Here is a 23,794-nt window from a genome sequence, read left to right as displayed (position 1 = left end):
TCGTCTAATGTTGGCATTTGCTAAATCTGTGTGATATACTGTCTGTCCTCTTTTGTTGGCGGAGGGTAAATATATGGTAGTCCTATTTTATGCCTGGGATTTGTGGCTCCAGCTAGCCTGGAATGTTAGGGGTAATTTCTTAGCTGGTTTCTCCCTGCTGTCAGTCCTGGGTAGGACTGCTCTCTATGTAAACTCCTGAGAGTCTGTTTTCTTTGTTTTCCTTTTATATTGAATATTACTCTGGTACTGCTGTCTCTTTGTGCCTTGTTTTGCCTGTTTGCTTGTTCTGATCTTGGCCTATTTTTTGATGATTCTCTTGTCTCAAGAATCTGCCTCTGACTTTGACCTCTTGGTACCGATCTTACGTGATGACCTTTCTTGCCACCAATTTGCTCCACCGACCAATAGCTGACTGTCTCACCCCAACCCAGGGGTCAGGGGCCCCTGTGTAATTCCAAAAACCTGTACAGGGGTTGAAGAGTGAAGGCCAGGGCACCCCCTGGGATCTGGAACATGGATTGTCATGTGCTAAGTCTGTCCGTGGTAGACCTATTAACAGATGCCAGGTGCCATAAACAATGCCAATGTCGCGGGCGGGGAGGGGACGCTGCGCTCACCACGCTCGGGTCCGGCGCTGCTGCTTCGCTTGCTGCTCGGTGGCTCGACCGGTGGGCCGGATCCGGGGACTCGAGCGGCGCTCCTCGCCCGTGAGTGAAAAGGGGAATGGCTTTGGTGATTTATTAACCGTGACGCCACCCACGGTTGTGGTGAGGTTGTGACACCACCGCTGCTCTGAACGGGGATCCCGGGAGCGATGACAGGGAGCAGCTTGGATGTTGTTTTTCCGCCCCGTGGGTACGGGGGGTTGGTGGTCCCGGGGCCCGGGGAGGGAGGAATCGCAGGCGGGTTACGGGGCCTGGTGAGGTGCAGGATTGCGGGGGCAGCGCGGTGCCGCACGGCACGGTGGTACTCACTCAGCCAATGATGAATGCAAAGTCTCCGGTAAAACAAACGGCTGGATGGACGGGTCCCACAGATGGCTGCGGTGGTTCTTCTCCCGGTAGGTTGGCGGTGACTGCCTTTCCCTGCACCTGTGTTATGTTCTCGGTTCTGGTGGCTTCCCACCGGTAACCCGCTCCCCAGCTTGGATGGAGGCTGAGGGAGCCCCTTTTGCCCGCAGGCTCTGGCCCTGGGAACTGTAGCCTTGGCGGTGACTGTATTTCCCTTCACGGTTTGAGCGGTTGCCTTCAATCGGGTCTTGACTGCTGGGAAACCCCTGAGGTTCCCTTCGCTAACGGATTTAACCGGTTTTACGGCGACTCCAAGCCTGGTCGGGGTCCGTAGGCCCTGCCGAATAGTGCTGGCTTCTCTTCGCTCCCCGATCCGGTACCGGCGGGCCACCGCCCATCCCCGGTCCTTACGGTTCACGTCAATCAGCCACTCCTGCAGACGGTCACCACCGCCTGCCAACCTTGCTGTATGTGCCCGGGCCACGCACCCGGACACCGTCAGTCTGCTCCACTACCACTTCACTCCTCAACTCCTCAAACTCCTCACTTCAACTGCCTCCTTTTCCCGCCTCCAGGACTGTGAACTCCTTGGTGGGTGGGGCCAACCGCCTGGCTCCACCCCCTGGTGTGGACATCAGCCCCTGGAGGGAGGCAACAAGGATTTTTGTTTGACCTAGATGTGCCTAGCCGGGGTGTGGGGTGTGTTGTTGTTGTATCTGTGACGTCCTGGCTTGTCCAGGGCGCCACACCAACATAACTATCTGTATGTATATTTTATATTATAAAAATTGGTAATTTGTACATAGTCTATTTATCTTGTACTGATCCTGAGTTGCAGGTATAGCCTGTATCATACTTCAGAGCTGGATTTGTGGCACCTCTGGACTTCAAGCACCACAGGGTATTGCACCTCATTTCAGGGGTAATATCCATCCCGGGTTAGGAGGGGGTTAAACTGCTGATGCCTTCACAAAACCACACACATACAACAATATGTGCTTTCCCACAGGGGGGTGGACTAGGGCAGACAGGGTAGTGACCCATCACGAAGCATGGGACTTTCCCAGTTGTTAGGACAACCACTGGGGGAGGGCATCACTTGGGGTAAGAAGTAGGCGTAAGCTTCTCACTACAGCAGACTTTCCCGCGCACAGCTTGAGATAACATCTCGCACAGTGACAACGGGAGTTTAGTGTTTGACTCTCTTCGAGGGCCCGTGGCTTAGAGCTGGAGGCTCGCTCCGGGTTCCGGATAGCAGGTGAGGGACACTTCACTAAAAAGACTTTCACGGGCACCGGCGGTGACCGCCGACTATCCGGGATCGGCTGGAGCCCATCGTGGCAGAGATCGGTACTCTGGGGCAGCGCCTGAACTACTTATGAGTAAAAGACCTGGAACCGCAGCGCCTTCCTCTGCCTCTCTTTTGCCGTCGCCCAGCGCTGTGGCACCAGCTGGGACTACCATCACCCCCGTCTGTCCTCCATCATCCTCCCCGGGGTAACCCCGCTTCACCTGTGGGAAGCAACAACATCCCGGCTGCGACCTTCACCACCAGCCCCGGAGAGCAGCACCCACAGGGGCGGCCCATCCCTGGCTGCAGACCACAGGTGGCGTCACTCACGATCTAAAAAGACTTGCCTAACCGTCACTACCACCGCCATCCTCTCTTCCTTTCACCACCTCCCTCCCCTCAGTTTCGTCTCGGGGTCACGAAACCGGGCCAGGCTAGCCCATGATGACGCAGAAGATCTGCACCCCCAGCCCAGCGACATGTTGGGTGAAAACCCCCTGACCCCGGGGTGTTACACATTCATAACTCTGCAACCCCATACTTGCCAGTTCAGTGTTTGTTCTGGTAATTTGTTTTTTGTTCAGTCCAGCCCCATATACTTGAATAAAGACAAGCTGCAATACCAGTCACATCCTGAAGACAAGAGTGGCGCTGTTTCTGAAATAAACAGACCTGTTTTTCTAAGTCCTATAAACAAACAGGATTCTAATATTAGGATGAACACATGCTAATTCAATGTTCAGTATTACCTGTAAGAATTTTGGCCCACGACTGAGTGTATATTTAGCTTTTTCTTTTGTGCTCCGGTCTGAGGCATCATCTTTCATGAAGAATAAGATCTAACAATAGCACAGTCCTGGATGAAGTGCAGTCCTCATTGTAAGGAATCAGATCATTAAACATATCTCATCCAAGGCATTTTTATGACTACAGAGTTCATTGTCTTTACATTTTAAACTGAAATGACATATTTTACCTGGTTTAAATAAATATTCAGATGCAATAACAGTTCTGGAGCCTCTTGTTTTAAAATTGAACCGTTCCTCAGTTACTCCTCCTGGAAATGTATGTAAGATATTATAAATCTCCTTGTCATAGGGGTGTGTCCCTGCACAATCTGATGCTTACTGAACTGATTGGAAATGGTAACATGTCCCGGTATATAGGGGTACACCCCCGACTGTGAGTTAATTTATACATTTCTAGGAGAAATAGCAGAGGAATGGTACAATGGAGAGTTTGAAAAAAGATGCTCCACAATTGTCATATACACTGGTTATGGAAAGTAATCAGACCCCTTTAAATTTTTCACTCTTTGTTTTGAAATTCTTTTGTAACCTTGGCCAGATCTGTGCCTTGCCACAATTCTGTCTCTGAGCTCCTTGGGCAGTTCCTTTGACCTCATGATTCTCATTTTGTCTGACATGCACTGTGAGCTGTGAGGTCTTATATAGACAGGTGTGCGCCTTTCCAAATCAAGTCCTATCAGTTTAATTAAACACATCTGGACTCCAATGAAGGAGTAGAACCATCTCAAGGAGGATCCCAAGGAAATGGACAGCATATGACTTACATATGAGTGTCTGAGCAAAGGGTCTGAATACTTATGACCATGTGATATTTCAGTTTTTCTTGTTTAATAAATTTGCAAAATGTCTACATTTGGGTTTTTTTCTGTCAAGTTGGGTCTGCAGAGTGCACACTAATGAGAAAAAAAAATAACTTTTTTGAATTTGCCAAATGGCTGCAATGAAACAAAGAGTGAAAAATTTAAAGGGGTCTGAATACTTTCTGTACCCACTGTAAATGAGCACAGCCTGACAAAGATAGTAGCTAAAAAGTTCTAACTAATCTCCCAGTATATGAATTACAGTGTGTCATTGTGTGTCAGCTTCAGAGGGTAAAGTTTTACTAAACAGGTAAAATATATGTACCGTAATAAAAAAAATAAGAAAACATTTTTAGTGTTTTTAGAAACTAACTGTATTGGTGTTAAAAGATAGAAAAGGGTCCATAGATCGCCACAGACTTCTAGAAGTATTACACAGCGCCTCCTTCATCTTTGCATATTATGAGTATATTGGTATTGCCATATTTAGGAGACCAGGACTACATGGTACCCACTGTTCATAAAGTGGTCATATAAATTGAGAAACGTTTGTCCACAGACTGTATCTGTATTAGGTCAGCACAGTGGAGGTGAATAAGACTGAGTCACAATATCAGACAAATATATGGATAAAACTGGTGGTGTGTCTTGAAAGCTGAACACAGTTCCATTTTTCTGATGATAGATTCCCATCATTGCCTACATACAGAAAATTAAAGGAGGTATCTGGGTGAGCAGCTGGCCATGAACTAAAGACTACTGGACTTTTTCCAGCAGAGTGCTGGACACATCAATCTCATTGTTGTGATTTATTAGAGATTGATTGCTCATCAGTTTAAGGTACACAATTTGAAGAGGGAAGGGGTTGTAACAGTGTGTCATCCTAGTGGCCTCCATGGACTCTCATCAGGCCTGCAGTAGGATTCATTGTCCTGCATCTAGTGGGGGGTTTTGAGTCTTTTGTAAATCTCTGCAGGGGGCTTTTCTAATACACAATTATGCAAACAAGGCCAGAGACTGGGCTTCTAGAACCTTCATACTTTAAGCTTCACGTAGAAAATGTATAAGGGGGTGGGTGGGATGAGTACTTCTGCCCATCTAGTGAGCTGATCCCAGGAGAGGTAGAACAATAAGCCACAAACTTGGTTAGTGAGGTTGTTGATGCTGTGAGGTGGAGGGATGAGGATCTGGTCCTGCAGCCAGGTCCTGGTGCCCATGAATGGACTATGGAGATTGGTGCTGGATACGTGTTCTACAGTCCTAGTATGTGTTAGTGAAATTCACTCCGTCTATGCCCTTGGAACTCCAAATGAATAAGATTTGTTTTACAAGCACTTGGAAAAATCAATGCATCACAGCTAAGCATGGCATACTGCAACTTTCTGCTTTAATACATCATGTGACCAGCTTATATAGTACCTCAAAAAAAAAGAAATTATCATGCACCAATAAGAGCTGCAGGGGTGTGTGTAGAAATGTGAAACCTCCCTGCCCATCAGTGTTAGCTGAACTTTATGACATCATTCAGTTATAAGAGAAGATGGTTATAAGAACAAAATGGCTTGTATTCTCTCACAATCCCCTCTTTTCGGACTAATTAAGGCCATATCAGGAGGTATATAGGAGTGCGCTACTCACCTCCTCGAGACTTTCCTACCTGTTTCACCACAGTTCCCTACCTGAAAGCACGTATGAATTAAGCCGCATACAAGATTATCCTGGAAAAACTCTTGCTTCCTTCTGCTCAGGCAATGTTCCCCAACTCTGTTCTAGTGTCACTGCGTTGAGAAACATGTGATGGTGTCTCCGTGGTGTTGGATGTTGATCTCCCCGGGGTCAACCATCCTTACCTATGTTGTCCTCAACTCTGAGGACTGGTTTTTCCAGCAGGACAATGCGCTATGCCACACAACTAGGTCAACAATGTGTGGATGAAGGACCACTACATCAAAACCCTGTCATGGCCAGCCCAATCTCCAGACCTGAACCCCATTGAAAACCTCTGGAATGTAATCAAGAGGAAGGTGGATAGTCACAAGCCAACAAAGAACTGCTTACATTTTTTCACCAGAAGTGGCATAAGGTCACCCAAAAGCAGTGTGAAAGATTGGTGGAAAGCAGCCAAGACGCATGAAAGCTGTGATTAAAAGTCATGGTTATTCCCTAAAATATTGATTTCTGAACTCTTCCTGAATCAAAACGTTATTAGTATTGTTGCTTCTAAATAATTATGAACTTGTTTTCTTTGCATTATTTGAGGTGTGAAAGCAATGCATTGTTTTGTTATTTTGACCATTTCTCATTTTCAGAAAATAAATACAAAACTTATTGCTTAGAAATTCGGAGACATTGTCAGGAGTTTATAGAATACAGATTTATACTTTACAATTTATAGTTTACTCAAAATAAAAAATATATATATATATATATATATATATATATATATATATATATATATATATATATATATATATATATATAAAAAAAAGAGAAAAATCAGAAAACCTGACAATTTTGCAGTGGTCTCTTAATTTTTGCCAGAGCTATATATACATATAGTATATATGTACAATATATATATATATATATATATATATATATATATATATATATATATATATATATATATATATATAATCTCAACAAACTCTAAGGATATGTGTGCATGCTATTTTTTTTATTTATTTATGTTTATTTCTTTGGTGCAGAAATTTTTTGCACCAAAATCTGCCACTTGTGTCAGAAAAAACGCAAGTGTTTTTGGTGTTGTTTTTTTGGTGCAATTTTCTACCATGTGGTTTTTTAGTGAAGTCAATGACTGGAAGGGCTAAAAAGGAAAGAAATGCACTAACAATTGACATGCTGTAGATTTTTTTCTGCACCAAAAACTGCAAGTAGAAAATAAGCAATGTGCGCACAGCACTTCAGGATTCTCATTTATTATGATGGTATAAGGATAGACACGCGTTTTTGTCACAAAACTGCATACAAAAATGCACTGTGTGCACACAGCTTAACAGTTAAAACATCATCATATGCTAGTCCCTTTATAGCATGAGTCTGCAGCTGTTGTATACAGATACTTTTATTACACATATAACTCAGTTACCTTATCATAGCGCCCATTGGGTTCCATCTTAGTTCCTATCATTTTGACAGAAATGGATTCACCTGAAACAGAAATACAGATTACTAAAATGGAGGTATTCAAATTGTCTCACCAGGACTGGAGACAAACTCTAGCGCAGCGCCACCTATTGGAAGTAGCGATCCTAAAAGTTAAATGTGGATTTTTAACAACCCTTTACATATAACTTAGGATATATATGCCAGACCAGAATCCCAATTTGCAGACACAGTGTTTCGGGGTGCTTGCCCCTCGTCAGTGCAAAGTATGGGGTGTCTGATCTGGCTCATGAGAAACCTATGTGGGGATCACGGGGAAAATGGAGGTATGGATTTATTTGGCATTACAGTGACTTAATATACGGTAGATGAAATTAGCTTGGGATACAAAAATCTAACAGGTGCCCTTAAAAGTATTTATCATGTCATCTAGCAAACAAGATCTAGTTGTCGTAAAGTCCACGGACCATGTCATTTAATTTCTGTGTTCTTTGTTCTTCCAGGGATAGTTGCTTCTCACCTGTAAGTCCTGAATCGTGTCCTCTGGTTCAAGCCTTCGTCTGTCCCAGTCGATCATTCATAATGCACAGTCATGTTCAGCTGAAGACCGGTCTGCAGACCCAGGAGCGCCATCTCTTCCTCTTCACGGATATCCTCGTTATTGCAAAGTCAAAGTAAGTACAACCCATCCATGGTCTTGATGAAATGGTTCACTCATAGGCAAAGTCTAGTGTGGCTACAGGCTGAAGACTGAAGACACCCAGTGCCATAAACTGTGTTGGCATTATGGTTAGGTTGTATTGGGTTTGTGGTTATGTTAGGTGCTATATGGAGGTATTTATTTTATATTTCCTATTAAATTGTACATTTAAGTAAAAGTTTGTGCGGTAGCCTATACCTTGTAGAGGTGTGCGACCAATTTGTCATACTGACGACACTGGCGAGAGGTCAAAAGTTGAGATTTTGAAGAGACTATTTTCCCTGACATATGAAGTTTGTAAGGGTGGGAAACTTTTTTCAAAGACCTTAAGGGATCTTAAAGGGAACCTGTCAGGTCCTGTATGCACCCAGAACCAAGAGCACTACACTAGTTTGAAGCCGGGACACGTACACCCGGCTTCATAGTATGCATGACCGGAAGTGTGGTGACTTCTGATCACGCGCAATGAGCCGAAATCCAGTGTCAGGCATGGTGGCAGCAGAGAGGTGAGATCAACCATGCGTCTGATGCTGCACAATCATTAGTATGTTAGCACGCCCACAGGGGCGTGCTAACATGCTAAAGGGGCCGACTAGCCAAGGGAAGTAACGCCCTTGCAACTAGTCCCTGCGCTCATTAGCATATAATAAAAGATCTTTAGACATACTTTTTCAAAAGATCTCTTTATCTATGCTACTAGATGCAGGGACATTTAGGCAGGGATTAGCAATATACACCCAGAACTGCTCGTGGTTCTGGGTGAATACAGAACCTGACATGTTCACTTTAAGATTTTTTTTTAGTATAAATATAGGGTCTGAGTCAATCTATCTTTGCCAATGTGGAGTTCCTGAAATGTCTAATTTTTTTTAATGTAGATCATGATATGAAAAAAAAACCTTTCCCCCTGTCCCAAAAATGTTTAACCTAAAAAATTAAACAGTAAGTCATTTTCTGATGATATATTTCCTTTAAATCCAAATAAAATTGGATCCCATCAGGAAAATCTTCTGATAGTTTTTTCCTCTGACATTTTCTGTGTCAGTAGGTCACAATTAACATTACATGTTAGGCCATCCCACTGAAATAGGTGGGTTTGACCATTATTAATCAAATGGACATGTCCAAATTAAAAATGGACAGAATGGATTTTGGTTGAAGACTGAAGAAATAACATTGCTCTATTAGGCCACATTTCCATATGTACTAATGAACATACGATAAGTGTTTTCCAATGTAGAGCAACACCTTTACATAATTTGTTCACTATCAAGTTATATAATTATAATTATTGTTGTTTTTAATAAAACAATTAGTATTTTTTTTCTTCCTTTTGTGTCCTATGTGAAGCTGCGCTCACTGAATACAATGGGAGACACTCACTTGGCTGCTAGATTAAGGCACACAGGAATGGTTTTCGATTTAAACAGTCCAGTTGGTTTATTAACACAAATAAAGCAGCACTGCAGCAACATAACAAAGGCCTTCTTGCGGCATCAAAGCAACACACACAGTATACAATAACATAGTCCGTTTCATTCACAGGTATGCGGCTTTGGATACAGTACTGCAGACGTACCCCAGTGAAAGTATTGCAACAGTCCCTCACTGACTTTAGTCAGTACGCAACCTCTTTTGTGAGGTTACCATCCAGCAGCTATGCTGCTCACGCTGACTCTTCTCAGACCACAGCTGTGAAAGCACATCCTCTCTATCCTGTCTGCACTTTCCCCTCCAGTGTCTTCCAAAAAGTCTCCCAGCTTCCAAATACAGAGGGCACACTATCCCCCCCCAGTGTCTTCCAGGAAATCTGCAGCTCTCAAACACCGAGAACCTACATTGTCTGCATGCAGAGTGCCTCCAGGACATAAACTGCTACCAAGCACACAGAGACTATTTGACCAAACAACCAGTTTCATATATTAGACCAGACTAACCACTAACCCATGGGCGGAGTTATGTGAATAGCCAGAGCCACCCAGCACTCTGACAATTCATACACCTGGACCATAATATATTAACCAGACTTGTAGAACCAGTCCCAGTGTAAACATTACATGTTTTACATCGCAGAGAACCTCCTCCACTGTGATACATATCGGTCATTCACTATATAACCAGTCACTACCTCATACCTACAAGACAGGAAAGGTAACCAACATATCAAAATATTCTACACACATGAATAATATCCCACAATGCTAAACATTGTGTTGCACTTGGCAATCTGAAAGCGAAAACACCATCTTGCCTACTGTTCCGTAATAAAATCTGACCATGAAAATCCATTGTTGTCCCCCAGTAATCATCAACAAGATTCTGTAGGGGGAGGGCATCCTCTATCGCTGCCAGGTTGACTTTTTCTTACTTTTATGTAAGTGAACCGTGGAAGTAGATTTTGTTTTCCAGGAAGTTGATGTGTTGTTCCTCTATGCGATTTTTTTTTTTCTAATGGGAATCATTAGGAAAATGAACAATGGATGCCGGGTAAAATCTTTCCATTCTTGCTCGTTTATATAATGACTGTTACATAAACAGCGGGATGAGATCAATATGTGATGACTTTTGACATGTTACTCCAATATGATCGCCGTCCTGATGGTTATTCTTGAAGAATGTTCACGGGTAAAAGGATGCGATGTTCCTGTTTGACTCGGTCACTATTTATAAATCTGATAAAATAAACACGACCTTGGTGGGTGGAGGAAGTAACAGGCTGTTCTCACCATCAACATGATCCTCCCTTCCCCGGCAGAGGAGAGGCTAGGTGCTAAGTAATAGGAATTGGGCTGAATATGTCAATTCTAACCACTTCTGCACGTGTTCTCCTGGCAGATTTCCCTAAAAGAACAGCAAAACTTCAGCACAAGATGTTCTGTTAGTGGACCGTTCTGTTACAAGCCAAAACGATACAGAAATATTTTGTTTTCACACCTTGATACAACAGAAGTAATTTTATATGCAATTTATTATTAGTAGGCGGACATTTATTGTTATTTTCTACTGTGAAGTCTGATTTTCACATTTTTCTACCTGAACATGTACATGTGAACGTAAGGTACATATCTTTCACATATCTTTCATATATATATATATACATACATACATATGTATACATATATTTATACATATTTATACACTGCTCGAAACTCAAAAAAATAAAGGGAACACTAAAATACCATTTTGTTGTTTGTGTTCCCTTTATTTTTTTTAGCAGTATGTATATATATATATATATATCTTAAATATACAGTACATACATATATAAAACTGCATATAAGGGCCTAGGTAGCCTGTATAACATACAATAGATCTTTATAATACTCACCTAGGGGATGGACTGGTCCGATGGGCATTGCTGTTCTCGGGTCCGGCGCCTCCTCTCTTCTTTTCATACACAGTATATATATATATATATATATATATTTATTTATATATATATATATATATATATATATATATATATATATACCGCTCAAAACTCAAAAAAATAAAGAGAACACTAACATACCATTTTGTTGTTTATGTTCCCTTTATTTTTTTCAGCAGTATATATATATATATATATATATATATGTATATATATGTGTGTGTATATATATATATATAATCTTAAATATACACTACATACATATATAAAACTAAATATAAGGGCCTAGGCCGCCTGTATAACATAAAACAGATCTTATAATAATCACCTAGGGGATGGTCTTGTCCACTGGGCATTGCTGCTCTCGGGTCCAGCTCCTGCTCTCTTCCTTTCATCGCCATCCTCCTTCCCAGCTCCATGTGGATGACGCGTCCTACGTCAGCCACAGACAGGTCTTGATGGCACTTCTGCGCATGCGCCCTTTGATCAGCCATGTTGAGGGCAGAGAGGAAAGGTGAAAGACAACCATTGCATGCGCACTACAATTCTTTAATCTGCCCTCAACATGGCAGATCAAAGTACACTTGCGTAAGCGCCATCGAGACCTCTGTGTGGATGTCTTAGGACGCATCATCTACACAGAGCTGAGAAGGATGACGACGATGGACAAAAGAGAGGAGAGGCCAATCCATGGAGCAGCAACACCCATTGGACCTGACTGCCCCCTAGGTGATCTTAGCTGTGATGGTGAACTGCGAAAACAGGGTCGGCAGTATGTAATGTAATGTGGGCTGCACATATCATAACACCACATTACATTGGTGCACATTTCTCTATCCATGTTTCCTACTGCAACTCCGCTTCATCCCTCTCCTCCTCATTCGGTCAGCGTAACACCTGTATGACCAACCTCAGCTCAGCACAGCCAGGGAGAAAACAACAGCAGGCTATTCTGAGACTCAGCTGTTTGGAGTTAAAATTTCCCACCGAGCTGGAGCTGTGGATGGACTCTGTAGGGGCCTTTTTAAAATTGTTGCTCTATGAGGCAACTTTGTCTGTCTTGACGGTGTGGTTGAACCGAAAATGCAAACAACATTGAGGAAATCTGTTAAACTTGTTGCTTTGTGGGGGACATCTGGCAATTTTGACTGTGTTGGTGAATGGGGAATACAAGCTCTGTAAGGGCCTTTTCAAATTGTTCAACTGTCGAGAGTATATGAAATCTATCTCTGTGTAGCCACTGTTAAAATTTTTAGTTTCTTCATTTACTTGCTATGTAACCATAATCGCTAAGGTGACAGGAGCACTTTACATCATTTACCTATCCATATTTGTTTGCAGGGCAATTGTCCTGCTCTTACCCCCATTTAGGTTCCTTTTGCAGCCTCCTAGCTCTTACTACGACCTTGGGCTCCCCATTGACTTGTGTGGTGTGCTTTCTTTGGGGTCAAGTTTGTGATCATGTTCGGCTGCCGAACCTGTTTTTTTTTATTGCCCTTGCTGGTTCAGCAAATCGGAATATCCACGAGTTCGCTCATCACTATTAATACCATTACATATGTCAGCAATACCTTGTTGATGGTTTCTTTCTTCTTGAGTTTCATTTTACACTGGTAAGAAAATAAAACGGACAAAAAGGTAATGAAGTTGTATAACAAAAATTATTAATTGGAATATGTTATGGCCAGTTTCATGGCTAATATTAGTCAACGAAGAGGGGGAATCCAATGTATTCCACATTCCCAAGAAAACCAGAGTAGGTCTTAGGGCAGACTCAGTATTTAGCATTTTTGGTTCATTTTACAGGTCTCCTTCTCACTATAAACTGAAGCACCATGTGCGGGTGAGTGAGATGTGGACAGCGTCCTGCATGGAGGAAGTCTGTGAAGGCAGCACGTACCCCGAGAGGTCGTTTGTCATCGGCTGGCCCATCACCAACTGTGTCGCCACTTTCAGGTGTGTATAGTCAGATTTGTTTGTCATCTGATGGCACTTGTATGATCCATAGTATCCATCCATGGGCTGAAATTGGCTAAATGTGATCACACCACCCTTCGTACGGTACCGATATCCCCATAAATTAAAAGACTAAGTTCAAAGGTGCTCAGGAATAATATACAAACCTCAATGTGGTGGTGGATAAAGCACTGGAACCACTTTCTCTCTGCAGAATATACGACTGTTTAATTAAATGTTAACGATTCGGTATTTGAAGAATCCATTTGTATAATTGGAACAGACAGGAATATGTGCATACTCTCCTGACAAACAATATTTTGGCTAACGCTCCATCTTGGAGTTGTGCGAGTGGTAATGAGGACTTGAGTCATGTGGGCGGCCATGGTTAACCCTTGCAGCAATTTTTGATTTATCGTTCTCAGTGTTATAAACATTACTTGCATCTGTTACTACCGTTATGCTCAGATAGATTAATTATTATCGCTATCAATATATCAAAGTCTGTGTATTGGCTATATACACAAGAGCTCCGAAAGATTTGATATGGAAATTGTTCATGAAATCTGAACTTCCCGGTCTATTTCCATTTTGGTATACTGGTTGTGACTGCAAAAGTGTGAATCCTCACATCGCACATGGGCATGCTGTCACGATGTGACTGCAGGATAGCAAGGGGCAGGGGGTTCCTATACTGCCCCTCACGCTAGGAGACCCTAGGCTATCCCTTTCCTCAGGGTCACTATTAATGGTTGAGATGCCTGAGTGCCGTCCCTGGCTAATGTCCTGACCAGAGCTAATCTGTACTCCCCCAGAGAAGGAAGGGGCAGGTGTGTGGTGGAATCACAGATTTATACAGACAGTGAAAAAAGAAACCGGACACACTGCAATCTCACATAAACAAACTGTAAGAAATTAAGGAGAAAGGGAAGATAAGTAAGGCAGCAAGAAAAAAACAACATGGGATAACATCACAACCACTCACAGCAATAAAGCACTACATCACAACCACTCACAGCAATAAAGCACTACAATCATCAGTAAGTCGAGAGATCAAACCACTAGGGATAATCAAATACTTATCTGGCTTCATGAATAATTTCCGAATACCTCGCCGCTATTCGACTATTCGATGCACATTGTAAGTCTATGGGAAACCCGAATAACAACTATTTGGAACTATTCAGGCTTCCCATAGACTTACATTGCGCATCGAATAGTCGAATAGTGGCGAGGTATTCGGAAAATATTCGTGAAGCCGGATAATCGAAGTATTTGATCATCCCTACAAATCACCTCTCCAGGCAGTATAAAGAAGCTATAGCTGGCACTAAAGGAACTGTCCAGCCAGCATATATAGGAGAGCAGTGAATATTACTGGATCTCCCATAGCATGTGACTAAAGGAGATTAACATGCAGACCAGCAGTAATTAACTCATGCTAGCTTACCTATGAACTATAAGTCTGTGGGTCAATGCCCGAGGCTCCCTGCACTGATCACAGACATCAGAGAAGTTAAAAGGCAGAGTGCAAGAATCTGGAGTTTCCACAGATTCAGATGCCGCAATGACCAAAAAGGCCTTGCTTTGCAGTATTGTGGTATTTCCTCCACAGCTAGAGAGAGGCAGCAATTCCCAATATGGTACAATGTTTAAAGAGGGTTTCCACTACTAATGTCACTCAAAGGTTAACTCCGGCACACTATTATTTCCCAAAAACCAAATAGGAGACAGTAATCGGATGTCAAAATCTTTTTCTTTTATTTTGTTCGTGCAAGACGTGAAAAAAACGGTGCTGTACAATTGTCCGCCAGGTGTCGACGTTTCGGCTAGCAAGCCTTCATCAGGTCGGACAGGCTGAATACATTATATACAAAAATGAAAAACAAAACAAAGAAAGGAAATCAATCAACTGTAATAAATAGCTGCATTGTCAAGGTACACAAGGCTAGAATTGTGCATCAGATTACATAGGTAATGACAAAACCATAGAGGCAAAGGTACATAAAAAAGTGCATACAGTTTAAGCCTGGAGAGAACCATGCATCAAGGTTCACAGAACCTGTTGGTTGTTATTCTACTATAGCCCGGTTGACATAGGATGAAGAAGCAACGTGAGTGACCGTAGGGTATGAAGAACATGGCAAGAATGCTCACCTTGACCTACACTGGAATAACCAGCCTGGTGAATACGTAGGATAGCTGTAAAAAATGTAAAGACCTCTGTGCGGAGACAACTGAGGGAGAAAAAACAAGAGTAAGGGAAGAAGGAAGAAATTAGGATAAAAAGAGTAAAAGAGAGAGACAAGGAGAAAAAGACAAGGAGAAAAAGGAGAAAAAGAAGGTGTCAGTTGTGACATACCCTCTATAGGGTCCCTAGGCAATGCCGGTGTGTGGGGTCCGGCCCTGGGAGTATGTGTGGGTCCTAGTGAGGGAGTCTGGAACAGAGAAAACATGATATATACTCTTAGAGGTATGGGAATCGGGGATGACCTGTTAAGTTGAGTAACAGTATAGTACTGATCCATAGGTAAGGTCCATTGAGGGAAGTAAAGTGTTAATTACCTCAGTAGTAGTATATGTCTCTTGTTGGGGCGTCCTGCTTTATTCCTATGTTGATGTTCTGGTTTTGATCCTTCCAATCTATAGACAGGAATCTGAGCAGGGCAGTTACTGGTGGGGCAGGTCAGCATCTCTGTGAGTGACAGCAGTCTGGGCACGCATGCCCAGATCACATTTCAGTCTTCTCTCAGCCTGCTTTACAGTGCGGTGCGTTTATCTGCTAAGCGCTGCGATGTGCCGATCATTAGATAGTATATCGCATTGCACAATCTGCACATCGCAGCACTTGTCGCTTGAAAGAACCACACTGAAAGCATGCTGAGAGGTGAGTGAAGTGTGATCTAATCATGCTTGCTCAGACTGCTGTCACTCACAATAGGTCCGCCCCAACCTGACCAGTGACTGCCCTGCTCTGTTTATCTGATTCCCGTCTCCAGACTGGAAGAATCAAAGCCAGAACATTAACATAGGAATAAAGGAGATACAGAGAGATCAGCTTACAGGAGCAGTGTAGATAGCAGAAGTATATTAGCAAATTGTTATTTAGGAATAGTTAGGCCAAAAGAAAGGGCATCACATTAGTAGTGCAAAACGTCTTTAAGCAATCACCTAGTACATTGACGAGGAGAAGGTGAACATATCCTTTAAAATCGACCTCTCATGTGCAATATATTTGTAATTTTTTTACCTGGTATAAATGCCACTGTTCTCCTGAATCCAGCGTTGCTTCTGTTTTGTTCCCACCCCTCTCTGTCCCGAGGTATGGTTCCTTCTTCCCTATGTGTAAATCTAGTCTTGTTAGCTAGGTGGGGTGTTCTTTCACTCTTTTACATGGCCATCTTCTTGAGGAACACTCCCAGTTGGCTAAAAAAAAGACCAGATTAATAGAAGGAGGAATGGGCCATAACTCAGGAATGGAGAAACAAAGGAAAAAAAGAAAAATGGAGCCAGATTTAGGATAACAGCGGCATTTACATTAGGTACAAAAATACATATTTATGGTGAATGACATATTCTCTTTAAAAGGGTTATGTGCTGCCTCACTTTTGTCACTTTTCATAAATATTTATTAATATTTACACATCTTTGATCATTTTTAGTAATATATAGGGCATATAGTATATGTGAAAACTCATTGTAAGGGTTGTCCTAAAACACCCTCTAGTAAAAAGCGAAAAAAATCCCACATATGGTTTTTCGATCTCATTTTTATGACTGGGTGAGAGTTCATCCAAAGTGCTGCATGTGATTAAAGCCCGAAACATGGTCAATAATGAGGATGAAGGATCCAGGAATCTCAGTAAGGATTGGATTGGGAGGGTGGAAAAATCACACAACCTCAATTAGAATCACTATGGAATTTTCATTATTATTAACTATTAATGGATATTATTATATGATTGCACATTTTGTCATAAAATTCTAACACGACAAACAAAATTGTAAAGTCATTAAAAGTATAAAAAACAAAAAACAAAACAACGGGTCCTTTCATTAGATACTATTCTGCTAATTGTCATGTATCAGTGTATGTCTAATAAATGACAGCTTCTAAGGGATTGCACATAATTAGAAAAACTTGGCAGCTTTCTTACAAGAACCCTTCTGGGCCTCAAAACCAAAAGCCTCAGCCCAACATGAGAGGTCTGGGAATTTCAGCATGAGTGGCGGTCATCTGAAGATATGGCGTATGTTGAATCCCACTAATTTGATACTAATAACCTATCCTGAAAGAATCACTAAACAGATTCACCCCAAAAATGTTTGCTGTGCTGCATTCCCTGCCTCAGCTTTTAAAGAGGCTATGATAGGTTGTGCTATACTGTGCTATACTGTGTGATGTGCTTTACTGTGTGATGGCTATGTTATAGTATGTGATGTGAGTTCAGTGAATTTCATAAAATTTGACACAAATTCGATTTGCATCGAACTGATACACTCATATCTAATCATCATAAATTGGGGGGCGGAGAGTATTTTGGAAAACCCTTATAAAAAGGATGTTCTAATTTTGCCAAACATAGACTCATTAGTTCCAAGGAATTTGGCTCTTTCACTTCACATAGCACCAACTCAATGGTGAAATTAGAGTCCAATGGGCTGCAGTGTAACATTTGGATGTGGGCCCGCCCTCCGCATGCTGGTCAGCTGTATAGGACCTATTCGTGTTCTAAATCCTATAAAGGCATACCGTACTTGTTGCCCACGCCCACTATTATGTAGTAATGTCCCCCATCCTGGGCCTCTTCGACATTTATATGTCTGTATGTCCCCCATACTTGGTCCCTTCCTAGTATTTATGGCCCCCATTTTGGTATATATATCCCCCATCCTTGGCCGCTTCCTGGTAAATATATGTCCCCCATCCTGGGCCCCTTCCTTGTATATATATCCCCATCCTTTCCCCTTTGCTGGTATATATGTCCCCCATCTTGGGTCCCTTCCTGGTATGTGCCCCCCCCCACCTTGGGCACCTCCCTGGTAAATATATCCCCATCCTGGTATATATGTCCTCCATCCTGTCCCCCATCCTGGACCCTTCCTTAGTATATATGTCCTCCATCATGATTTACATGTCCTTCATCCTGAGCCCCTTGCTGGTATATAAGTCCCTCGTTCTAGTATAATGTCTCCATATTGGACCCCTTTCTTGTATATATGTTCCCCATTCTGGGACCTTCCTACATGTCCCCATCCTGGACGTTTCACTGATATTTATGTCCTCCATCCTGGGCTCCTTCCTGGTATTTAAGCTTTCATCTTAGGCCCTTTCTTGGTGTGTATATATGTTTTCATCCTGGGCCCCTTCTTAGTTTATATGTCCCCCATCCTTGAACCTTTTCTGGTGTATATGTCCTCCATTCTGTGTCCGTTCCTGGTATATATGCCCCCCATCCTGGGCCCTTTCCTCATATATATGTCTTCCATCCTGGGTCCCCCTACCTGGTATATATCTCCCCCATTCTGTTCCCCTTCCTAGTATACATGTCCCCTATCCTCGGCCCCTTCCTGACGTATATGTCTTCCATCCTGGTCCCCTATCTGGCATATACAGTATGTACCCCATCCTGTGCCCCATTGTGGTGTATATATGTCCCCTATCCTGGGCCCTTCCCTGGTATATATTTCCCCCATCCTGGACCCCTTCCTGGTGTATATGTCCCCAATTCTAGTATATTTGTGCCCATCCTAGTATATACTGTATATCCATCTGGGGCCCCATCCTGATATATATGTACTCCATCCCAGGCCCCTTCCTGGTATACATGTACTCCATCCCGGTCTCCATCCTGGTATATATGTCCCCCATCCTGGGCTCCCCCTTTGAATGTTGGTCATATTTATGGGCCTTTGTAGCATTCTTAACTTGTTGCTCTATACTTATTGATGCCTCCCCCCTATTATGTAGTAATTCTCCTCAGCCTTGGCGTCTTTCTGATATACAGTATATGTCACACATCCTCTTCCTGGTATATATGTCCCCCATCCTGTGCTCATTTCTTGTATATATGTTCCCATCCTGGGCCCCTTCCTGGTATACATTTTTGCCATCCTGGGCCCCATCCTAGTATATATGTCCCCCATCTCAGTATGCATGTCATCCGTTCTGCTGCTGTTCTCTTATGCATTAAAAAATGTAAAAAAAATGTCACTTTCCATTCCCACGACAAGCGGCGTCCTCTTCTGTAGCTGCTGCAGAGGCTGGCTGCTGACATCGGTGTCGCTGCTATGCACCTGTGACTGGCACGCCAAGATCAGCTGCTGGCCTCTGATTGGGTCTGAGTGCTACAACACTCTGTTGCTGAATGTGCGTCCTTGGTCACACACCCAGCTAAAATAGTGCCGGTGGGCCACTCCTCCCACATGGGCCCAGACGCGGTTGCACCTTTGCGACCACAATCGTTACACCCTTGCACCGACTTATGAGATATTTCCATCAGTAGCACATGACCTCCATGCGGAGCAGATGCCAATATATCAAATTTGACAGGAAACGCAGCACTGCAACTACAACTAATTTTTCTGGTGGTCAGTTTTTCTAATTGTTCCCTGAAGGAAGGAAATCACATTAATCTCAAGGCTCAAGAAGATGACCCCCAGAATCTGCATGAGATTTTTTACAAAAATTGCCATTAAATATAAAGGTATTACATAGAAATCTCTATTGGCTTCTGTACTTGTAGATAAAGAACAATTAACTGCACAGTGACCCGACTGTACTAAATGCTCAGAGAGCAATTTCAGGAAAAGAATGTCTGCCAAGGACACCTGCTAAGGAACATATGTGAAGAAACCCAAATGTTTATCAAGAGTCCATTCTTGTAGCCGGAAAACTGGCAGGAGAAGATTGTTTCCTTAAATAACACAGTAAGGAACGCAGATCTCCTTCTAGCTCCAGTGTTAAAATGTGCGGCCTGCTTCTTCTATCGGGGTGTGCTGCTGGACCCTCTGATCAGGGCATGGGATATATTCAGTATATGTATATGTATGTGTATATATATATATATATATATATATATATATATATACTGTATATACTAATTATACATCTTTCTCCTGCCTGGCTGGGAGGTTGGTACCCTGGTACCCCAAAGATAGATGGCACCTCCAGTCCTCAACAGCTAACCCTTAAAGGGGCATTCCCATCTCCAAGATCCCATCCCAATATGTAGTAGCTGTAATAATAATAATAATAATAATAGGAAAATACGTCCAATTAGAAATGTAGTATAGTTCTCCTGAAATAGCCATGTTGCTTACCCCATCTGCAGGGCTTTGCAGATATTATCAAATGCTTCCAATTAGAAATGTAGTGTAATTTTTCTGATATAGCCATGTTGCTTACTTCATCTGCAGGGCATTGCAGATATTATCAAATGCTTCCAATTAGAAATGTACTGTAATTTTTCTGATATAGCCATGTTGCTTACCTCATCTGCAGGGCATTGCAGATATTTTCAAATACCTCCAATTAGAAATGTAGTATAGTTCTTCAGATTCACTATGTCTCTTACCTCATGTGCAGGGCATATTATCAAATACCTCCAATTACAAATGTAGTATAGTTCTTCAGATTCTCTATGTCTCTTACCTCATGTTCAGGACATTGCAACTTAGGTACCCATGGTTATGACCACTAGCAACTGACTAACTACCTTTCACTATATGCATGGTTGTAACCATGGATACCTAAGGTCCTGCAATGCCCTGAACATGAGGTACATGAAACAGTGAATCAGGAGAACTATACTACATTTCTAATTGGAGGAATTTGATAATATTAATTATTATTATTATTATTATTATTATTATTATTATTTAACCTACTACAGATTAGGGTATGATCTTGGAGATGGGAATAACCCTTTAAGGGTCAGCTGTTGAGGTGCTGGGGTTCCATATATCTTTAGGGTATCAATAATAATATTAGCAAATACCTCCAGTTAGAAATGTAGTATAGTTCTCCTGATGTAGCCATGTCTCTTACCTTATGTGCAGAGCATTTCAGCTTAGGTATCCATGGTTATGACCACTACCAACTAACTACCTGTCACTATATGCGTGGTCATATCCATGGATACCTAAGGTCCTGCAATGTCCTGAACATGAGGTAAGCAACATAGTGAAATAGGAGAACTATACTACATTTCTAATTGGAGATATTTGCTAATTTTATTATTATTACATCTACTAAATATTAGGATAGGAGTTTGGAGATCAGTCGTCGAGAAACGTGGGTGCTATCTATCTTTAGGGTACCATGGCTAGGCAGGACAAAGATATATAATTAGGACAAGATTAGGGATATGTGATGCAAAAAAGGAAAAAAAATACTGCCCTTCTGTCCTGTCCTTCCTTTTCTACCATTTATTTCCTTACCCTCCCTGTAGCATTATGCACATAGTATAGAGTCATTTGGGCGATATTTGGGCGATATTAATATACATTCTTTGCACCTTTGAAAGTAGTTTTTGGATTTAATGGGATATTTTTAACAAGTATGAAATAAAGTTATTATTTTAAAGGGTTTTCTTTCCGAATCTGTTTTTCATATTTGATCCAGCTCACTTTGATATTGTAGTTTCTGAGAATCTAATAGTAGTTTGAGGGACGTTCTGCCCTAGAAATGCACTTGGGCAGCTCCCTTTACACTTGCCAACCAATGACGTTCCACATGTGCTCGATGGGAGACAAGTCTGGAGACGCTGCAGGACATGGTGGCACATTTAGACCACGCAGACCCCTCACTATAGAATGAGTAACATGCGGCCTGGCGCTGTCACGTTGCAAAAAGGCTACTGGGACATTTTTTTAAAATGGCCGTACCACAGGCTCCAAGACCAAATACATCATTGTAATGCTGAGCTGTTAGTGCACCTGTAATGAAGACTACAGTCTGGTTACCTCACATTATGCCACGCCACACCATAATCCCAAGACAAGGACCTTTGGGATGTTACCTCATGAAGACCTCTTAATGGCGTTGCCCACGTGGACTACAGCTATAATTGCTTTCAAGGCAACAGCAGAAATGACCAAAGGGGGAACCCCAATAAAATATACCTTTTAATCGTGTTATTTAAAAAGTCAGAGACCAATTCACAAACAAACATAAATAGGTAAAGTGCAGACCGTATAATAACACATGCTCGGAGGGAGGATGATCGCACAGACTGGCCCTAAATCAGCCCTAGTCAACCTCTCCCTACCTAGCAATGGAGGATATGATGCCCTAAGAAGACGCCCCGACACATTTCATCCTTCAGACACCAGGGAATCATCAGGGGACAAGCAAGGAGCAGTCCGCCAACGCAGGAGCCTCCCCAAGAAGTCAAAACAGAGGTGCAGAAAGGATACCTCAACCTATCTGTCGGGACGTCTTCTTAGAACAACATCTGTCGTGGGCGGAGGGGACGCGCTTGCCATGCTCGGGTCCGGGGCTTCTGCGGCGCTCCTCACCTGTGAGTGAAAAGGGGGGTGGTATGTTTAGGGAGATTGTTGATGACGCCACCCACGGGTCGTCGTGATAATGGCACCACCGCTGCTGGTAACGGGGATCCCGGGAGAGATGGTAGGGTGCAGCTGAGATGTTGTCCCCTCCGTGGGCAGAGGTTGGTGATCCCGGGGCCCTATAGTGTAACGGGGAGGCTGGATGGCTGGGGTGCAGGGACTGCGCGGTGTGGTGCCGGACGGCACTTTTGTACTCACTCAGACAATCACTGACAGTCGTAGGTAAACCAAAACGGCCGGATGGACGGGTCCCGCAGCCGGCTGCAGTGTTGTTGTTGTGCTCTCCCCGGACGGCTGATGGTGATGTCTTTCCCTGCACCTTTGAGAAAGTTCTTGACTCCTGTGGTTGCCCACCGGTAGTCCGCTCCCTGGCGTATAGGTGCCGTAGGAGCCAGTTTTTCCCGCAGGCGCTGGCCCTTGGATCTCTAGCGTATGGCGGTTGCTGTATATCCTCTCTGGGTGGACGGTTGCCTTCAATCGGGACTTGGTAGTTGGGAAACCCCTGGGGTTCCTGTCACATTCGGATTTGACTATTGACGGCGGCTCCAAGCCTGGTCGGGGTCCGATGGCCCTGCCTGTGTGCTTAGCTTCACTCCATTCCCCGGTCCGGTACCAGCGGGCCGACGCCCGACCCCGGTTCTTATGGCTCTGCGGAGTTCCACCAACTCCTGCAGACGGCCACCACCATCTGCCAACCTTGCTGTCAGTGTCTGAGCTCCAACCCAGACACCCAAGTGTTCACTCCTCTCACATTCACCTCCAAGACTAATCTGACACGTTTTCCCGCCTCCAGGCCTGTGAACTCCTCGGTGGGTGGGGCCAACCGCCTGGCTCCGCCCCACCTGGTGTGGACATCAGACTCTGGAGGGAGGCAACAAGGGTTTTTGGTTTGGCTGGTGTAACTGCCTAGGGTGGGGGTGTGTGTGTTGGTATGTATGTGACTACCTGGCTAGTCCAGGGCGTCACACATCTCAGATAAGTCTTTTTGGCTCACCATCTGATTGGGATGGAGGGTCTCCATATTGTTTAAGTGGTGTTTTTGTGCTGTGCAGGGCCTACTAGGGTTATGCAGGGTTTCCAGTCGGTGAATTGGGGCACCACAATCCTAGGGCGTTATTCCCTCCATTGCTAGGTAAGGAGAGGCTGACTAGGGCTATTT

The 23,794-nt window shown here is 43.2% G+C and overlaps 1 protein-coding gene across 1 annotated transcript in view; it reads left to right on the top strand.

Annotated features, from left to right (window-relative positions):
• The window catches only part of ARHGAP20 (Rho GTPase activating protein 20), a 196,845-nt gene that overhangs the window by 79,410 nt on the left and 93,641 nt on the right, over nt 1–23,794 (top strand). The window contains exons 3-4 of the mRNA XM_075337427.1: nt 7,540–7,710; nt 12,913–13,062. Of these exons, the coding sequence (XP_075193542.1) occupies nt 7,540–7,710; nt 12,913–13,062 (321 nt within the window). The remainder of the gene's footprint in view (nt 1–7,539; nt 7,711–12,912; nt 13,063–23,794) is intronic.

Source organism: Anomaloglossus baeobatrachus, chromosome 2 (assembly GCF_048569485.1).
Source record: "Anomaloglossus baeobatrachus isolate aAnoBae1 chromosome 2, aAnoBae1.hap1, whole genome shotgun sequence".
In the NCBI taxonomy this organism is placed as follows: domain Eukaryota; kingdom Metazoa; phylum Chordata; class Amphibia; order Anura; family Aromobatidae; genus Anomaloglossus; species Anomaloglossus baeobatrachus.
This window is presented reverse-complemented; position numbering and strand designations above follow the sequence as displayed.